Below are 18,324 nucleotides of genomic sequence, written 5' to 3' on the forward strand. Positions count from 1 at the left end.
AAAACTCCAGTCTCTGCTTCCTTGCACGAACATTTTCACAATGGGCTGTAACATGTTGTTTTGTGGCTTTAATCAGCAGCAGCCACCCTGACTGAGTGTCCTTGAGCAAGACATTGAAGCTCGAAGAATCTCTCACGATCTGACCTTTAGCTGTACTCCTTCTCTGTGTGATCGATAAATTATCATAAAAAAAACTAAACTCAATTGTTTAATAGACCCCTCAAGGTTATTATCTTCAGTTGTAAGGTATGATGGGTGTGCTATGATTGATGATAAACTTTCAAACGATCAATCGCCAGCCACGCTGATCCCGGCTGCTCGATCTCTCCCGCACAACTTGACACCGGGCTTTATTTTTTTTTTTTTGCGAGTTATATGTAAGACATCTGGATGGAGCCGTTCTTCCTTTGAGGCAGCATTTTATCATCTGTACTTGTCCATCAATTGCTCCGTGCTTTTGGAAAGGTGTATCTGTAAAGACGGCGATGTCTGGTATGTCTGCGTTGTCAGTGCTGATCATGTCTGTAGCCTCAGGGGAGAGAGGGAGAGAGAGGTCAAAGAATGAAAAACAGCAAAAGAAAAGCGGTTCCTAGAATAGCAGGACCCAGAAAAATAGTGTGGAAATTAGTGCAAAGTGTGCACAGTCTTTGTTTGTCTTAGCACAAGCAATGAATTACAGCTGTTCTGAAAGAAGTCATGTGATCAGTGCAGCTTGTTATGGTTTCCCAGAATTTTCTAAATCGTCGAAATGTTTTGATTGCATGTAATTTGTTTCAAAACCTCAAAACAAATCTGCAGACTGTCGAAATAACCAAACTGTGATTTTACATTTCTCGAATTTATCCCACACTTTCTGCCACTCACTGAACTTCCTGATATGTCAAGGTAAACCTCACGCTGGGACATATTAATCCCAATTTAAGTGGGCCGCTGAGTTTCAAAGAGTGCTGTAACACTTGTCTCTCAAGAACACGTTTGCTACAGAAAGCTGGAGCGAGAAAAATGCAAAATGAGCACAGATGAAATCCTCCGCCTTTTAGTAACCCGATCCATTCATGATGCTGATATCAGCTCCTGCTAAGTATCAGAACCAGTCCCCTTGCTGGACTCGCCCCAGACTATGCCTTGTTAAAGCTATACTGGTTGTCTCTTGTGTACTCCAGTAGACTAACACGAGCCCAAGCGTGATGCGATGTGGACGAGCAAGGTAGCAATAAGGGGCAGTGTGGCCTAGGGTGTAGAGTGGGCGTTCTCCAACAAGAAGGTTGCGCTCTCCAACAAGAAGGTTGCCGGTTCAATCCCCACTCTCCCCATCTGCATGCTGAAGTGTCCTTGGCAAGATACTGAACCCCTAAATGGCCCCTCATCAATGTTGAGTGTACTCAAAATGTAAGTCGCTTTGGACAAAAGGGTCAGCTAAATGACATGTAATGTAATAACCAGAGTGTTTCAGTGTTTGAAGCAGTTTGATTCGCTCCGTACGTCACTTAACACAAGAAGCCAAATGACTCCCTAGTGTTAAAGATTTAAAAATGTGAATTTGAAACTGTTAGCTTGTACGATAACTCTTTTTTCTGACAATCTATCAATTTCCCTCTTTATAAGAGCCAATCTGAATAATAACAATTCACAAGCTGGAGAAATTATTCAAACAAACTCTCTTTTCAGAGGGCGAAATCTTGTGCATAAAACATCTCATCCAGTCATCACGCTTCAGCGCTCGTAGTTTATCTGGACAAATATTTGTGCTCCATCTCCGAGAGTCCACTTGCCTGATCTATGTAGGGAAGAAGTGTAACAGCCCCTTTGTTTTAAGATAACAGTGCTGAAAAAGAAAGAATATGCTCATAATATGTCATATGTACATAACCAGTATAACTCTGCAATCAGTGGCCATGAAAATGATTAGCTGTGTATTGGTAATACCTCTTGCAATGCTATTATACCGTATTGCACAGTATTGCATAGGTGTTCCTGTTGATATATCCACTCTACATAACGTGCACTGTCACACAGTGTTTTTCTCTGGCTGCTGTCATACATCTATTCCGAGCAGAGATGTCGTCTGTCAGTGTTTAGAGTTGAAGTTATGGCCACTGTTGATTTTCAGGACAAATTGAACCGCTCGTCTGGATGTTGTCTCTGCTTTTGAGGAGATATTGGAGATGTGACAAGACACGCACATCTGTTAATATCTGCACATTGTCAAGAGCAGAATAGAATGTCCGTGAATTGACATCTGCTATTAAGCATCTGCCACAGGCAACTGCAACAGGCTTTCATTATTCAATTACAGATTTTACTCAATATTATCTAATATTTTAAGGGGTTAAAAGTCGTATGCTGACTTTATATGAGTGCTCTTAACCCTGCAGGCAGCCACAGTCAGTGCAATATTGCATCATATTCAATTGTTCATTTCCTCATTCTGTTTTTCTTACTTTAAAATTGTTTGTGCACAGCTAAGGTACAAGCTGTCTCTCAAACTTGGTGCCGGTAACCGTTGTTAATAAAGAGTTTTTTATTTTTTTTAAATATTCAATTTCCTCTCCATGGCACAGGAAAACCATAATAAAGTATATCATGCATCAGAATGGCACCGGTATGACTGAACAGTGGAGAAAAGCAGACTATTTGAAAAAGTACAGAATATTAGAATATAATCATATTAAATCTGACACTGCTGTAGAGCCAATACTTCTGACTTTCATCTGCATGTTGATCATGGGCATGGTGACCTAACAGTAAAATTGCTTTTGGCTTCATCGCTATCGAACAATTGCTTTATATTATTAGTCTTGATTTATAATTGCACTCTGCATTGTACGGTGCATATAGATGATTTCATGTGAATGCTCAAATGCTGGATACAGCTGCCTGCGGCTTTCTCCTTTCCTCTGAGTCATACAGAACCAAAGATTACACAACACTCGCAGCAGGAAAATAGAAATCCCTTGCACAATACAGCACAATTAGCAATCTTATATAAAGCTCTGCAAATTAATTGACTTCTTTCGTCAATTATAGGTGTTTCTAATCTTATGCCCCCTGCATTTGTTATCAAAACACCTCAGAAATCATCAGACTAACACTTGTATTATGATTATATAATTAATAATTATACATTTCCATCAAAAATGTGACATCATTCACTATTATTTGACTTTAATTTAATTATTTATTTCAGATTGAATTGCAGGATAAACCCCTAGAGATGTGTACTCCTGTTTTAAGTGGGGTACTTCTCATTAGATTAAGATACAGATCAGGGTCTGATCCAGGATGTTCTTTACACTGCAAGGTTTTTCTTCATGATTTCCCAGAGAAAATATCTATGATATCTATGGATGTGTTCAATTTGATGTACCTTGATAGAATTCAAGTTGACTGTTGGACCTTGGCGGAGCGATGGGTTCTACTAAGTGCGTTTCGCGTATTGGATCTGTGTCACATTGTCTTTTTATTTCCGTACAAGGACGATGAAATATTGTCTCTGGCAACACGAAAAAAACCACCACCTGACAGTTTTATCTTCTTTGATTGGTTAATAATAAGAGCCAGGGCCTGTGCTCCTGCAGGTAAAGAGCAAGGTCCTCATTGCAGCTCTGCAGGCCAACAAGTCAACGACTCCCCAGGCCCTGACTGGATATAGATGGATGGGCCTGCTGCATGTTAGGGGGGGGTTGTATACCCACAGTCCATGAGCTGGCTAATGGGAGTCCTTTCACCCTGACCCCTTTTCCTCACACATTTGCACACCAGGCCCTCTTGGCTTACCTACTGGGCCAGAGGAAGAAGGGGAGAAGGGCTCGACTCAACGTCAGGCGAACGCTTGACATTTTTGTCATGTTTAAGAGGCATGGGCCAATTTCGACTAAGCTGCTAAGCTGTGTTTCTCAAGGCTGTGGTTGATCGCTCTGCTTACAGCTGTCAAAGGCACTGTTGATTTTGCATGCGTTACGTCTGCATCAATATTTTTTAACCTCTTCTGCAAAGGGAAGGTTGACTCAACAAGCACACTCCGACTCCGGTATGCTGCGCTGCTCCACACTCGCACTGTCAGGGCATGTTCACCAGTCAGTGGGATGTACACATTCCTGTGTCTTTATTTCTAAGGCAAGAAGGAGACCCTTTATATTTTTGTAGTCTTCCATTTATCAACTGTGACTGTTGGGGAAAACAAGTCCCTGATGCAATCGTGGTGTGATTAGAACCAAGATGGTGATCGAATCAACGTCAGAAAACAGTCATAACTAGGAATGGGGGAAAAGATCGATTCAGTTACAAATCGCGATTCTTGTGAATGACGATTTTAAATCGCCATGCTGCCTCCCAAATCGTTTTTTTTTTTTTTTTTTTTAAACATATTTATTGGTTTATACGGGGGGGATATATGGGGGGAGCAACATCAACCCAGAGCATGTTGACCAGCTCTTGTTTTTGCACAAGAATCTAAACATACCCAAGCACTAGCTTTGTATCGGCTACATGCAAACAACAATAGCCTACTTTTTGTTTATTTCAAAGTTTATATTTTAAGTAAACTTTTATTCATTCTCTTTAATTTACCTTTTATTTATTGTTTAAAAGTAGCCTAAGTGGCATACATTTCTTAATCAGTCAGTTTGTGTGCAGTTGACAGGGGCTATACAATAATAGGGAACATTTTTATTTATTTTCTCTATTGGCTGCCCGGCAGACATTAAGTTAATGATAATATTTGAAATAAAACTTGTAAAGCTCTAAGTGAATTTGACTGTGTTGTATTTGAAGGTATGATTCAACATTTTTCCATGGTCCAGTATTTAAAAAAAAAAAATAACCAAAAGAAATCCCAGGAAATCGCAATATCGAATCGCAATACTTACAGAATCACAATACTTACAGAATCGCAATACTTACAGAATCGCAATACATATCGTATCGCCACCTAAGTATCGTGATAGTATCGTATCGGGAGGTCCCTGCCGATTCCCGTCCCTAGTCCTAACAACATGTTGGGCTTCCCCACAGGTAGTAGAGTCAGATCCCTTTTTGACATAAGCATCATAATTTGTAGATGTTGCTATAACGAGAAATCTGTACCTGGTCAAAGGTCTTGTTTCTCTCGCCTTTTCCACTGATGATCAGCATTAGCAAGAAGTATTGCACCCTGCCAGTTTGTTTTTCGAGGTGACCACTTAACAGGCTGCAAAATGTGATAATTGCAAACACCCAGCACTTCAGCGAACCCCTACATAATCAAAGTTGAGGCTGTCGACATTGACTCACAGACTCTGTGTATTATTCATTATCTGTGACGGAGGGAATAAGTAAAGGCTGTCACAGGAGCCCAGTCAGTGAGGATTTAATTAACAGAACCTGCCACATTTCACTGCAGCCACTGCCTTTCTCAGAACTCATAAAAGCGACCCCTATCTGTCGTCATTACACTAAACACGTCCCAATAAAGCTCTGCTGGTGATTCATTTGAGTTGTGGAGAGGATCAATTAATTCATTTATTTGCAAACGGCCGCACTGCTTCCGTTTGTAGAACCCGTTTCATTAATCGTCACGCTTCCTGATTTTTGGTCCTGTCCTTTTTCTTCTTTCCTTCCCTGACACCTGGAGGAATAACCCGTCTTATTAGCCACATCGCATTACCACAGACATTTACCATGAGCCCCGAGGTTCTACCATCGTAGAGGCAGTTACATTAAAATGAGCTGTAAACCACAAACCGTGTACCCTGTAATACCACAATCTCAAGGGTCTTCAATCAAACTGCTGTTAGTAGGACCACCAGGCAGGAAGTAGAGCTGTAATCTCAAAATGAAAGCCTACAGCTGTGCTACAGCTACAGCGTAGTTAATGGAGGATGTGATTCTGTGCAGCAGCGCTTGTCCCACAAGGTGACTCGGTCAGCAGAACCGTGTGAATTCAGAAGACCACCCTTGGGTTTGCAGTAATGGGTCGGAGGCCATGGTTATGTACTAACCGGTGCGCCGCCGCATTAATAACAGGCACGGGGCGTCTGGCAGGGCCGTAGATCATCCTGACGACAGTGGAAGTATGATATCAGATCGGAGAAAGAGGGAGAAGTGGAGATAAATAGGAAAGTGGAGATGGTAAAAAGAGAACAAGGGGGGGGGTAAGAAAAGGAAGGCATTGGGGGGGGGGGGGGGGGATTAGATGTCTGTTATTGATTATCTGCCTGTAGGCAGGAAAGTAAGGCCAAATGTTCTGCTCAGCCAGACAAAAAAAAGTGTATTATTTCAAAGGTCATGGCATGCATTACAGCCTTTTACTCTAAGTACGCTTGGTTAAACAGCAGAATAACAGCACCCGGATTCCTCCTCTAGCATGTAGGACTAAGCGTCTGAACAGCCACATTAGCCCTGTTTTTGTTATGGCTGTGTTTCTGCGATGGTCCGTGGCGTGCGGGTGTGTCTGTGCACGCCGGTAATACGCACCGAGGTCTGTTTGCCCGATGCACCAACATCTCCATGGCAACTGCCGTAACACCTGCTCTAGGAGATAGCGTGCCAGAGACAACAGGCTCGACAAGGAGTGCGCACTATTTAGATGCACATTTCAAAGCACATTGTACATTTGCATTCATTTTCTCGCCGCCTAATCCCGACTGTAGTAAATCCACTCGTCTGCCTGATAAAAAAAAAAGCTGCTGTTGTGTAATTGTGGACGACGTCACTGTTCACACGGACTCTGTGATTTCTTTTTTTTTTATCTTGTTGTCTTTGTTTTTTTTCTTTCTCTTCTTTCTTTCCCGTGGAGATTTTCGCCATTTTCACGCCATTACAACAGTATTACATCAATGGCCTCCTCGCCGGGGCTTTGATGTTGCAGTGGGGAGTTCTGCCAAGTGATATTGCTCTGAAGTGCAGGAGGGTCCTGCTCTCATGCCCTTCATGGCAGAACATGTGAGGAAACTCCTCGCCCTCCGATGCTTTGCAAGTCAAAAGAGGCCGAGGTAGTTACAGGAATACCACTCGGGGTCGGGCTGCCTCAGTCGCTGGCGGAATGTCACAGGGTTTCAGAAAGAAACACCTGCAAGAACCAGCGTATATCAAACCCTCACACACTGCACCACAGGAAACATTCACAAGGAACAAGGAACAACTGGGACAACTACTGTAAAGGGGAAAGGTTGTTATTTCCGGATTCGTTAATGTATAACCACTATCCGATCTAACACAACCATTACCTTTGTGTTCCCCATAAACCCTTTGCTGTTAAACATTTCTCATGTGAACCCGCTGACTGTCTTTACACGCGTCAATAATCAAACTATTCCGAGGGCTCCTCAGTCGAACTCAGGTGAGCTCCGGCTCTTTGTTTGCACCTCCAGCCGTCGCTGACACTTCTCACATTCTTCCGTGTCTCAGGCAGATGCAAATGTCTGGGTTTGACGATGTTCTTCGCGAGGGAAACAGCCGCGGGCGACTCGCTCGCTTTGTCTCCGCCAGACGACCTGTCTGCCTTCCAGAGCCAGATTGACTCGGGACCAGTTGAGACGCAACATTTATTGCTCTGTATTTAGTTTCCCCCTCTCAGGTCGGACGAGCAGAGAGGTGGATGATTAAACGTTTATCGGTTGGAAATAGAAAACACACCGAGGCTGAATCTTTGGGGTTCTCACGCCTAACAAATTTAACAGAACAGATTCCGCTTTCAAACATTTAGCGATCACTTTAGAGCTAAATGCGTCACAGCCTCACACACACGCAGGCAAATTGAAATAGCAAAAATGGCAGACATATTCCCAAGAGCTGCACAAACCTTTCTCCCCACCCCCCCTAATAAAGACTGCAAGAGTGCACTGATGTATGTTTAAAAGAGGGGGATTTTAGAGCAGTAATATTTCATGAGGCGAGTGCTGCTGCCACTTTGCTTTGCACTATCAAAGGAGGTTTCACCTGTAATTGTTGTCATCCATCACCTGGCACACGTGGAGATCACAAGGCCTTTTACTCCTTTTTTAAAAAAAATTATTATTTCAACTCGGATGTTTAATCTAAATAACTTAAGAGAGACTCACTGTATCGCCTTAATTTTTGATGCCGCAAATTGACGGCGAATTCGATTAACTATTGATACAGAGCCAAGCAGGACGCTTGATCGTGTATCAGAGATGTTTCCTCATGAATATTACCAGACACGCCGTGTGCCCCCCCACCACCCCCCCCTGCATGTCTCATGAATGTATGTTCACTCCGGAGGGCGCGCCTCCCCGGTGAAACCCTCACTTAAAACATTCATGGCAGAACATATCATTCAGCACTTTGTGTACTCGAGAGCGTGAGGTGGAAGCCTCGGAACACTGGGATGGAAATGAGGCAGGCGGTTTTTTTTTTTCATGCAGAAGTGCTGTATCTCGTGGCAGTATGTCAGGGGCTCCCCTGTTATGAAGGGGATGGGGAGTCTGGAGTGTTTTCCCCCCCGATTGAGATGAGTATGTTTGGGCTGAGGGAGAAATCGCTGGCTGATGTTGGTGTGGGATCGAGCTCCTGCAGCCTCCCAGTGGGACGGGGGGGACGGGGACGGGTCTCTTTCAGCAGGGCTCTGATTAGACCCATCGCCCTAGCTGCCACGCTCCACTCACACTGGTAATTGGAGCTGGCAGGAGGTTGGCATGCACCCCTCCTCCTCTCCTCCCTTCCTCTCTCCTTTTTGAGTTTTTTTCCTCCCTCTTCTCTCATTTAAGTCGTAGCTCACCTGCCTGTGGCTGTTACAGCACAGGCACACCTCCTTGACACAATAGTTTATGATTACGGTATCGTGTTTTCTTAATTTTTTACCAATTACCATATTACCAGTGCCTCTTCTCTGTACAAATGATGTTGCCAGTGTTTCCCCCATGGCTTTTGTGTGTAGTTGCGGCCCCCACTGCGATCCTAATTGAGTAGTGCCATCAGAAAAGCACATTAAGACTTCCCCCTTCTGCCCCCATCTTCTCTACTAACCTCTGAAAACAAGTTCATCTGCTGAGCTGCTCATATTGCAGTTGGACTGTGCGTGATAAACTGCTGCTGGGAGAACAATGGTCCTATTTACCTTCCAAATCATGGAGGAACCAGTTCGTGCATACCTGTCTCTCCCTCGGAGGTGTTTCTGGCACTGCCTGTGGCCTCACTCATTTGCAAACCCAGGGCGTTTCCACTATTTTTCTGCGCTTACAACCGTCTGCATTGTGTTAGTTAAGCAGTGGAAAAATGGTTTGCATGCAGCCTGCGTAATACAGGATTGTTCACTCTGCATATATACAAAATAAACCACTGGTGTGATAGTAAGATTGAGAAGCAGAACACAATAATGTACTTCCTTGCCACACATGACACAAGTATTATTTTCTGCTGTTGTTTTCCCCCCTCCTCTAGCACTCTTCATCTTGGTAATGGAGCGCCTACGTGACATTATCGTCGGATTTTCTCCTTATTCGTATTTTCTTGCCCTGCCTAGACAGAGGAGTGGAGCTTTTTTTTTTTTTGATGAATTACACTCCAGCACAAGAGGCCCCTTGTTTTATTAAAAATGCCCCCTATCTCGACAAACATCAACTTGCATTGCCCGCACTATTTCATTGGATTCTCTCCAAATTTCCCCGTGCTTTTTTGTCTTCCTTTCAAATTAAAGAGGACTGAACAAAGGCATATCTTTGTCTTCCTGGGATGACAAGGCCAGCCACAGGAGTTCGAGTCGTAGGAATAGACAGGCAGTGCTCAAACCTGACACAACGGCTCGGCAAGATCTTTGATAAACACATGGAGAGAACTTTGAATTTGTTTTCCTTTTCTTCTAAAAGCCAGGGACAATTTTAGAAAGCTATGTTTATAATAAATGTATAGTTTCACCTTTCTATACTGAGCTGGCAGTTGAACCAAGTTCTAATGATTACCTGTCAGCTTTTGTTCCAAAGGTTTTATTATTGGTGGTCTTAAACAGCCTTTCATCACATACTAAATATATATAAAAAAAACATATTTTCTACAGTTTGACAGTATATAATTTCAATGCGAGCGAAATATCAGTGATTGTGCAAACAGAGGCTGTGCTGGCAGGGTGCTTCAACATGTGGGAGGCCAGCGTGTCACAGAGTTAATCATGGCTGGTCTGTGGCCCGGCCTCTGAGAGCACAGTGTTGTGTTGTGACAGGCAGCCAGAAAGTCAGCTTAGCAGTTAATATTGAAAACAAGAGTGACCTAGAGTGACTAACTTTGGAACTTTCCAAACAAGCACCTCTCTGCCTCTCTCTTTATATAACTGTACTTACAGCGCAGCCACACTTTAATCCAATAACGTCCCAGAGTGGACATACCATGCAGAGTCGTGGTGCAGGTTCCACTAATCAGACACACTGTGAGAGAAATGTCCAGCTGTTGTAATAACAGTTCACCTGCAGTGCAGACATTAAGCAGAGGTACTGTATAGGGGATAGATTTATATAAGAGCGGTGGAGCAGCTGTTTGCCTTTTAAATTATTCCCCGTTTTCCTGATATGACAGAGCCGCTGACTCGTGTAATAACTCCTTTGGGGTCTCTCACCCTGTTTTCCCAATGGTGTGCATTTTTCACAGCTCCGGAACATTTGCCAATAATCCTAATCATAAATATCCTATAGGCACCAACACGTGGCGTTGGTGAGAAGTGTCCTGATATTCCAGTTGTTGCCTTCTCACAGTTACACAAAGCACCATTGCATGAATAGCCGTTACCAGCTGTAGGACACGACTCTGCTTTCTGCGCCTTACTCTGTGTTGTAACCCTTGAAGAAGCTGTAGGTATATACTGGAGGAAATCAAATATTCAAACATTCAACTTATGAATATGGTATGTCAGACTCTCCTGACCTCTTCTGTACTCACAGGTAACTGGCTCGCTGTGATTGACAGCACAGTGCCACGCCTGATTCATTCATTGGTTTCCACCATGTACTATATATATATAGACTCAGAGTTGAAGCTGCACCTTTTTTCTGCATTTTAAATTTTAGAACTCCAATCATGTGTTACATACTCGAACAGCAGGTGTCAGATGATACATGAACACTGGGAATAAAGGTGATGTACACAAAGAGTTCACATCACCATAACAGTGACAGTGTGTGGTAGTTTATTATCTAAATTATCATTATGCTTTACGGATAAAGTTTATTATTATTATTATTATGAACACACTGTATCTTAAGTGAATTATAAGCAGGTGATGCTGAGGTGTAGCTCTTTCTGGGTTTGGTATAATTCCCTTGTTTCCTCCTCAAACCCGACAGTTTGTAGCCACACATCTACAAGGTATTATTCTTTTTCATTCTTTTCCCTTCCCCTTCTCAATGTCTCGTCCTCTCTGCCCTTGTTCCCTATCTCTCTCTCTCTCTTTCTCTCTCTTCTCTCTTTGACTGTTGTAGAGAGCACAAACCACAGAGGAACACAGGGCGCTCTACTGTTACCATTATTCATACGGTGACAAATTGTACTCTATAATTTCACTGTGCTTTCAGTTGTGTCTTTTGTGGAGGTATCCTGATTTCGGTCTGTATGTCAGACAGGAAGTTTGCCTTCGCCACAGAGATAAGACGCCACGCAGCGAACTGTCAACTGCATTTGAATATGAGACGATCCGGGCTGCAGGCCAAACACAAGGGTGAAAGGAGGAACAACTGCTCCGCATGAGATCAGAACAAAGAACATCACAGACACTCGTATTCACACGCCAGACATATAGTTTACTGAGTGTTTACATGTGGGTTTTTCGACTCAGACAAACAGACGATGTACTGTTGGCGTCGGCCTGGAAAGTAGAATAAAACTAATTAGATGGACACTTGTGAATGAGTCAATAGATGTTTTACCAAAGCATTTGCTGTTTTTCTTATGAACAGCTCAGACTTTAGACAGTCCCGCTAACAAGAGAGCAGTGTGTGTAGTTAAAACATCACCGAGCTCCTGACAACAGGTTCTGACAACAGACAAGATCAAAACAGCTTTTGTGTTTTCCCTGGTGAATGGAAAGAAAACAGCATTTTACATACATTTGAATTTTTGAGTAGACCACTCTGTTATAACCATTCAGCCTTAATTTTGTATTGTTTTGAAACCCGTTCGAGGCACAATTTCCCCTAATGGTTCCTAAATAACCAAAATTCACATCTTGTATTAATGTTGTTCGTCCATCCAAAGGGACTAATCTTTGCTTATTGTTAACCTGCAGTTAGATATCTTTTCATGCCGAACCGTATTGGCAGCAGCATGTCATTACCACGCCGAGAATTCATCCACATACATGGAGGAAGATTAAAGAGATTACATGTTGGAGAGCAAGCTGATAATGATCCCATGCCAGGGCCATCGGCTTTCCTCTTTATTAAGGTTGTCCAAAGGTGAAATTGGGATTCATTATGAGTGTGAGGGATCCGTTTGTTTCCCTTTGTTGAAAAACACGTGACTGATGTTACACAAAGACACGAGTGAAACAGCGGCCGAATGGCGATGGTCTGTCAATTTCAAAATAACTGCAAACCCCGAGCAGAAACACTGTATATACGAAGAGTTGGATTATTCAAATAGGTTGGTCGAGCTTGTGGAGGCGGCTCATTAATGCAGGGGCGCCCAAAGGCAGACTGTAACTATCCTTCCTCTGTTCAAACCTGAGACTCCCCATGCTGGATCATAAGCTTGTTATTATCATCAATCAGGGACCAATTTTTTTTTTTTTTTTCAAATCTAAATCATGATCATCAGATCTAGCATTCCAGAGTCGGGCACAATGTTTATGTGTGTGTGTTTCCTGATCAGCGTTTGGCCTGCAGCACCTGAAACTAGCTGCTCTCTCTCTCTCTCTCTCTCTTCTCTTCTCTTCTCCTCTCAACTCAGCACCTCTCGCAGCACCTGAGAGCCTATTCTGTCAGATTCTTGTTTTTCCTCTTATTTTTATTTTGTGTGTGTATGTCTGCAGCCATACTAAAGTTCTACCATTGCACATTTTCAGAGAACCAGGTCCCCCATGGCTTCCCCACCATCGACATGGGTCCCCAGCTGAAGGTGGTTGAAAAGACCAGGACCGCCACCATGCTGTGCGCCGCCGGTGGAAACCCAGACCCAGAGATCACCTGGTTCAAGGACATGCTTCCTGTGGACATCAGCAGCAGCAACGGGCGAATCAAACAGCTCCGCTCAGGTACAATCGATTTCCACCTGATTCAACTTCTTTAAGATGTTATTCTACATGACATATGGAACATGTTAATTATAGCAAAGGCGCGTTGAAGGCTAAGAGATGACATTAAATGCCAACAGACATAGTGATAGTCGTGTTAGACATGAGAATGATGTGAAAACACAAAGGGCCTTTGTTGTCATGTGTGACTTAATTTATTCTCTTTCATCACCGAGCACATGAAAGTTTTATACAGCTTGTCATTGTCGCCGCGATTAGTTGGCCCGGGTTCTCAGACGATTCTATTTCTCACAACAGCTGCAGCCACTTTTTAAAGTAGCACAGAAATTGCGATGAGGTTGTTCGTGCGTTCCTGCAATCTCTGACAGTGATACATGAGCTCGTAACCTTTCACAGTACAGAAAGAGAATTCCTCACCGCATTAAATATTCTGTAATCCCCTCTTAAACATACGGCTGGGTCACAATGAGGCCAGCCGGTGATGCATTAGCTCGGATTCAACCTTGAAAAATACAAAAATCAATGAGGTACCCTTTGTTCGCTGTATCAGTGCACTTGATAAATAAACAGCGCTCGCCTGACCTGGATCAGATTGAAAGATTAGTGGCTTTTGACCAGGTTTGGTCTTGTCACTCCTTACTAAATCTACCTCACTTAGAGCGTGTCAGGCCGGGCTGCAGGTCTGAGGCGCCGAAGATTAAAGAGGCGAGCTACTCCAGAAGAAGCCAGGTGCTAAAGCTGCCCAGTGGACGCTGAATACAGGTCACTGGAGCACACGCTCACTCGGCCTGTGCACGTTCTCGCAATATTAAATCCTGGCTCTACTACGAGAACAACCCAAATTAGATTCCTCACAAATTAGGTACTAACAAATCTACTAATTGTTTGATAATAGTTTTTATAGCAAGGAATAAATTGTGCCTAATAATACGGTCTTTTCTATCTTTTTTCTTCTTTTACTCCCGGCAACACACGTTTAATTAGTTTTCTTCCTTGCTCATAGCGAGAGTGTCTGAAAACGTGCTGATATGTAAATGCCCTCAAACTTCTTTCTTATCCGCCACCCTGCTCTTGACATCTGCCGCCATATCAGCATCAGCCACATGACCTGAAATTAGAAGTGCATTAATTTGCTGCCACAGTGTAATGGGAAAAGCCAGAGCCCAGTTCCTCATATTGCATCGCACATTTGCAGTTAGCACACATTAGACACATTAGTCTCTCTCTTTTCACGCCATCCAAATCTAATACCTCTGACCTGAATACGTTTTGCCCTGCGTCACTCCTAATTGCTGTGGATTACTGTCGTTCATTTCTCTTGCCAATTTCATAAACTGCGATCTGCACAAAGAATAGGGGGGTCATCTTAAATTGGAAATTTTAACTAAAAGAAGAAAGCTTAATTGTAGCAAACCATTTAAACGCTGCTGTGAAGTCACATGTGAAGGGATATAGCTGAAATAGCAAAGGATATCTAAATGTTTGTAGTTTCCGGTAATTTACAGACATCGTGTACAGTCCAAAAAACGACACCTACTTCATAGCGTTGATGAAATACTATGTCACATTGCACCAGTTTTTTTCCCTGTGGCAGAAGCCATGTTTTACTAACTGATCTCTCAACCCTGTTTGCATCAAAATTACTCCCACCTAGGTGGTACCCCAATTAGAGGTAAGGATGATGAATAAAGTGTGTTACAAACTATCACGTTCAGACCATTTCCCTCACATCAGACCCCTGCATCCCCACCAGCTCCACATTACCAGGTCCATTCACGCTGTTACAGCAGCCACCCGCCCTCCCCCACTCCCCCCGTTCGTCTCTACCCCAACATGTTCTGTCTGATCATGTTCTGTCTGCTCCTTAACAAACAAATGATCACCAACCCTGATGCCGGGAGAATGGAATTGCAAAAAGATGGTCCAAGGTGTTATTACGTAAATGAGCTTTTTTCCAGTCTCCTGTTTTTGCTGTTAGAAATGAACCCTGTTTTTGAGTGAAACACAAACACACACACGTTCACACACGTTCACACAGAAACAAAACATCTCTCTGCTGCAGCCTCTTCTCTGGCTTTTCAGTTAAAAAGGGGCAATGAGTTGCATTTTAAACTAAAGGCCACAGTCGCCACTAGAGGATCCACCTGCCTCCTCCATGCAGTTAATGTAAATTCAAATGGCTGCATTTGCATACAGCCGACGCAGCATTGCCCCCCAGCATGGGAACAGGATGCCTGGTTGAGATTGTTAAGGGCGAAGGTTTCCTTTTTATGGAAATCCTGCTTTTCTCCAGAGTAAAAGCATGATTTCCAATCAACAACAGAGAGGTAAAAAGTGGCCGTCTGGGTCAAGCTGCATACATTTGGGACCGCCAGCAGTCTGTCTGAGTGTTATTGCGTCCACGGCAACTAATACAGTCCATATTCAATTAGGTGTTTAACTCTTTATGAGTTCTGATAGCCTCATGACAGCCTCTGTGTCCCTCCTGCTCGGTCAACGACCTTGTGGAAGCTCCAGCGTTCCTCAAGTTGGGAGTAATTGAAGGAGTTTAGTGTGTTTCAGCTCTGGAAACTGTCACACCAGCAACCTTCTACATTCCTGTAGTTCTTCCACAGTTTTTTCCCATGGGAGAGTGGGTAGAGTGACAGATTTGTGACACCGACATTAGTATGCGGTTGCATGTCAGCGCTGAATCCGACAGCGATGAGCTCAGCAAGCGGAGCAAACACCTTGGAGGGACGTGTTGTCATGAGATCTGAGGTGGTGCTATCACATGTCACTGCCCCGCCCTGTTCCGCTCCTCTTTTTTTTTGGTCTCGCCTTGATTCGAGTCCCTTTACGGTTGGTGGTGAACCTGTTTGTTGCATTCATCTCATACTGCATGATGTGGAAAAAAAATGTGTATCCTGACATCATCGTACACTGAGTATTTTTGTCATTTTCAAACCGCATGGTGGCAGACTGCCTCGTACCATGCTGTGTTGGAGACATGATATCTGTTTTTTGTTCTTTTTGAGAAAAAGTTTTCTTTTTAAATGTGTATTTATAAAATCACGGGAAACCAGGTAAGTTTGGTGTTGTTGATCTTTTTTTTTTTCAAGTTGTCAAATTATAAAATGGCCTCATCTGTCGGCCGTTGGCAAATCAGTAGCAATGATTCTCTGATGCTCCTGGTCACGGTGTGTCACTGTGACCACCACAGACAGGACTCCTGGGCTTTCATGGTTTGTTAGAAACAACATGTTAGCCTTCTGTGTGATCACTACAGCTTCTTGGGATTGTGAATACTAATCCAAGCCATCTGGCGGAGGAGTGTCCCCCCTTGAGGCTTTCAGTGAGACATGGTCAGATAGTTTGTAATGAAAGAACACGGAAATGGCCTCCACTGCTAAATGTGTACTCACAGGCGGAAGGAAGTCTATCTGCCCTGGAAGCAATTTGGAGCAATGTCTCCTGTTATGTTTACATTTGTGTTGTACTTAAATATGGTCACATTTTTATTTAATGTCACCATTAAGCATCTCTGAAATGATATTCTCAGCTCAGAACACTTCAGAGTAACGTCCCTCCTGAGGGTCTAAATAATGTCCCTTCAAACTCAAACAGTGTTAAACACATTTTTGCACAGTTGTTGATATTAAGCCGCAGCAGTTTGATGGCTTCTTAAGATATAACATAAATGCTGCTGCTTCTCTCGTGGAGTAGAGCTTAGCTGGGTTCTAACATCTGGCTGAGCTAGATAACCCTCAGTGACATAAACACTTTGGTGTGTCAATTAATTCCATAAGCAGAAAGCCTAATCAGACTGGGATTGTTGTGACATGTTATTCAGATGATTAATTGACCCTCAGTCATGGTCTTTTTTCTCCTTGACACGACTAGGCAAAGATTCTGTTAGCACTTCCTGTAAACTTGCCAAATAAGCAAAAGGCTTGTGTTGCTGTAAGCATTTTTATTTCTTTGACAAAACCACGTCCGTGTCTGAGACACTTAATTACGCCGGAACTGGGTTAAACTAATTGACTACAGGCTCTCAAGCGAGTCACTGCACAGATATCTGCTGTGGTTTCATGCAAAGTTACATCTCATATTCCACAACTGTCAAGACAGCTAAATTTGTTAATCCTCCATGCAGGAGCTCTGCAAATTGAGAACAGCGAGGAGTCCGACCAGGGGAAATATGAATGCGTTGCCATGAACAGTGCCGGGACTCGTTACTCTGCTCCTGCCAATCTCTACGTACGAGGTAAAGTCTCTCTCTCTCTCTCACTTCTACCATTTCTGTTGTGTCATGTACTTGCAAAACACAAAGAGCTATGTTTGCCCTTTGAAAATTCTTGGCTGTTTAATTCTAAATGTTGTTCACTCCAGCAACCGTGCATCTCTGTGTCTAATCTCCCTTTACAGACCCTGAATCCCCGTTAGTACAGCTCTTCCTGTGATTTGTTTTACTTTAGTGATTTTAGGTGATTAAAGCTCTTCTCAGGAGTGCGTCGCCGTGTGTTATTGACATATTTCTCCTTCTAGCTGTGTTGCACCTGCCAGGGTGGGACAACTAAAACTCTTTATAATAATGTGACTTTTGCAAAAGGGTAATTCCCTCTGTCCACCTTTAAACCTGAGCAGAGCTTGAATCGTCCTGGATGAGTGAAAAACAAACATGCAGGGCCTTTCATTAATGTCTAATCGTCCCAGTTACACCACTTCTTCTTTCTTCCGCTCACCTTCAACAGCTTCTCTCACCATTATCCGTGCAATGCGATTATTCTCACCAACTGTCTAACCTCAACGTCCTGTTTGGCCGCCAACTCGACCAGGTGCGGTCTCTGACAAAACAGCTGCATTGAAACAGATTCCTCTGCTGGCACTGGAAGCTGTGACAGGCCTTGTTTCCTCTTTTTTTTTTTTTTACTCTTCTGACTGTATCGAAAGGCTCCATTAACCCCCCCTCAGCATAAACCCAGAGCACCAAAAGGCATGGAGGTGCCTGGAAGTTTCGTGGTTTGTTTTTGTTGTGGTGTGTCTGTCAGACTAATGCAGGACAAAGGCACCACTCTACCCGTCCTGGAGAGTGCTGGTATAGGGGAGAGAATAGTCGAGGTCAGGCCCTGTGAATAACACCACCCTGTCTGATATACATGAAACACAATAGC

At 43.3% G+C, this 18,324-nt stretch overlaps 1 protein-coding gene across 3 annotated transcripts in view; it reads left to right on the plus strand.

The window, feature by feature from the left end:
- The window catches only part of LOC133018343 (receptor-type tyrosine-protein phosphatase F), a 127,087-nt gene that overhangs the window by 35,932 nt on the left and 72,831 nt on the right, over nucleotides 1–18,324 (plus strand). For all 3 annotated transcript variants that reach the window (XM_061084691.1, XM_061084689.1, XM_061084690.1), the window contains exons 5-6: nucleotides 12,983–13,171; nucleotides 17,307–17,417. In XM_061084691.1, the coding sequence (XP_060940674.1) occupies nucleotides 12,983–13,171; nucleotides 17,307–17,417 (300 nt within the window). The remainder of the gene's footprint in view (nucleotides 1–12,982; nucleotides 13,172–17,306; nucleotides 17,418–18,324) is intronic.

This window comes from Limanda limanda, chromosome 13, assembly GCF_963576545.1.
Source record: "Limanda limanda chromosome 13, fLimLim1.1, whole genome shotgun sequence".
Lineage (NCBI taxonomy): Eukaryota > Metazoa > Chordata > Actinopteri > Pleuronectiformes > Pleuronectidae > Limanda > Limanda limanda.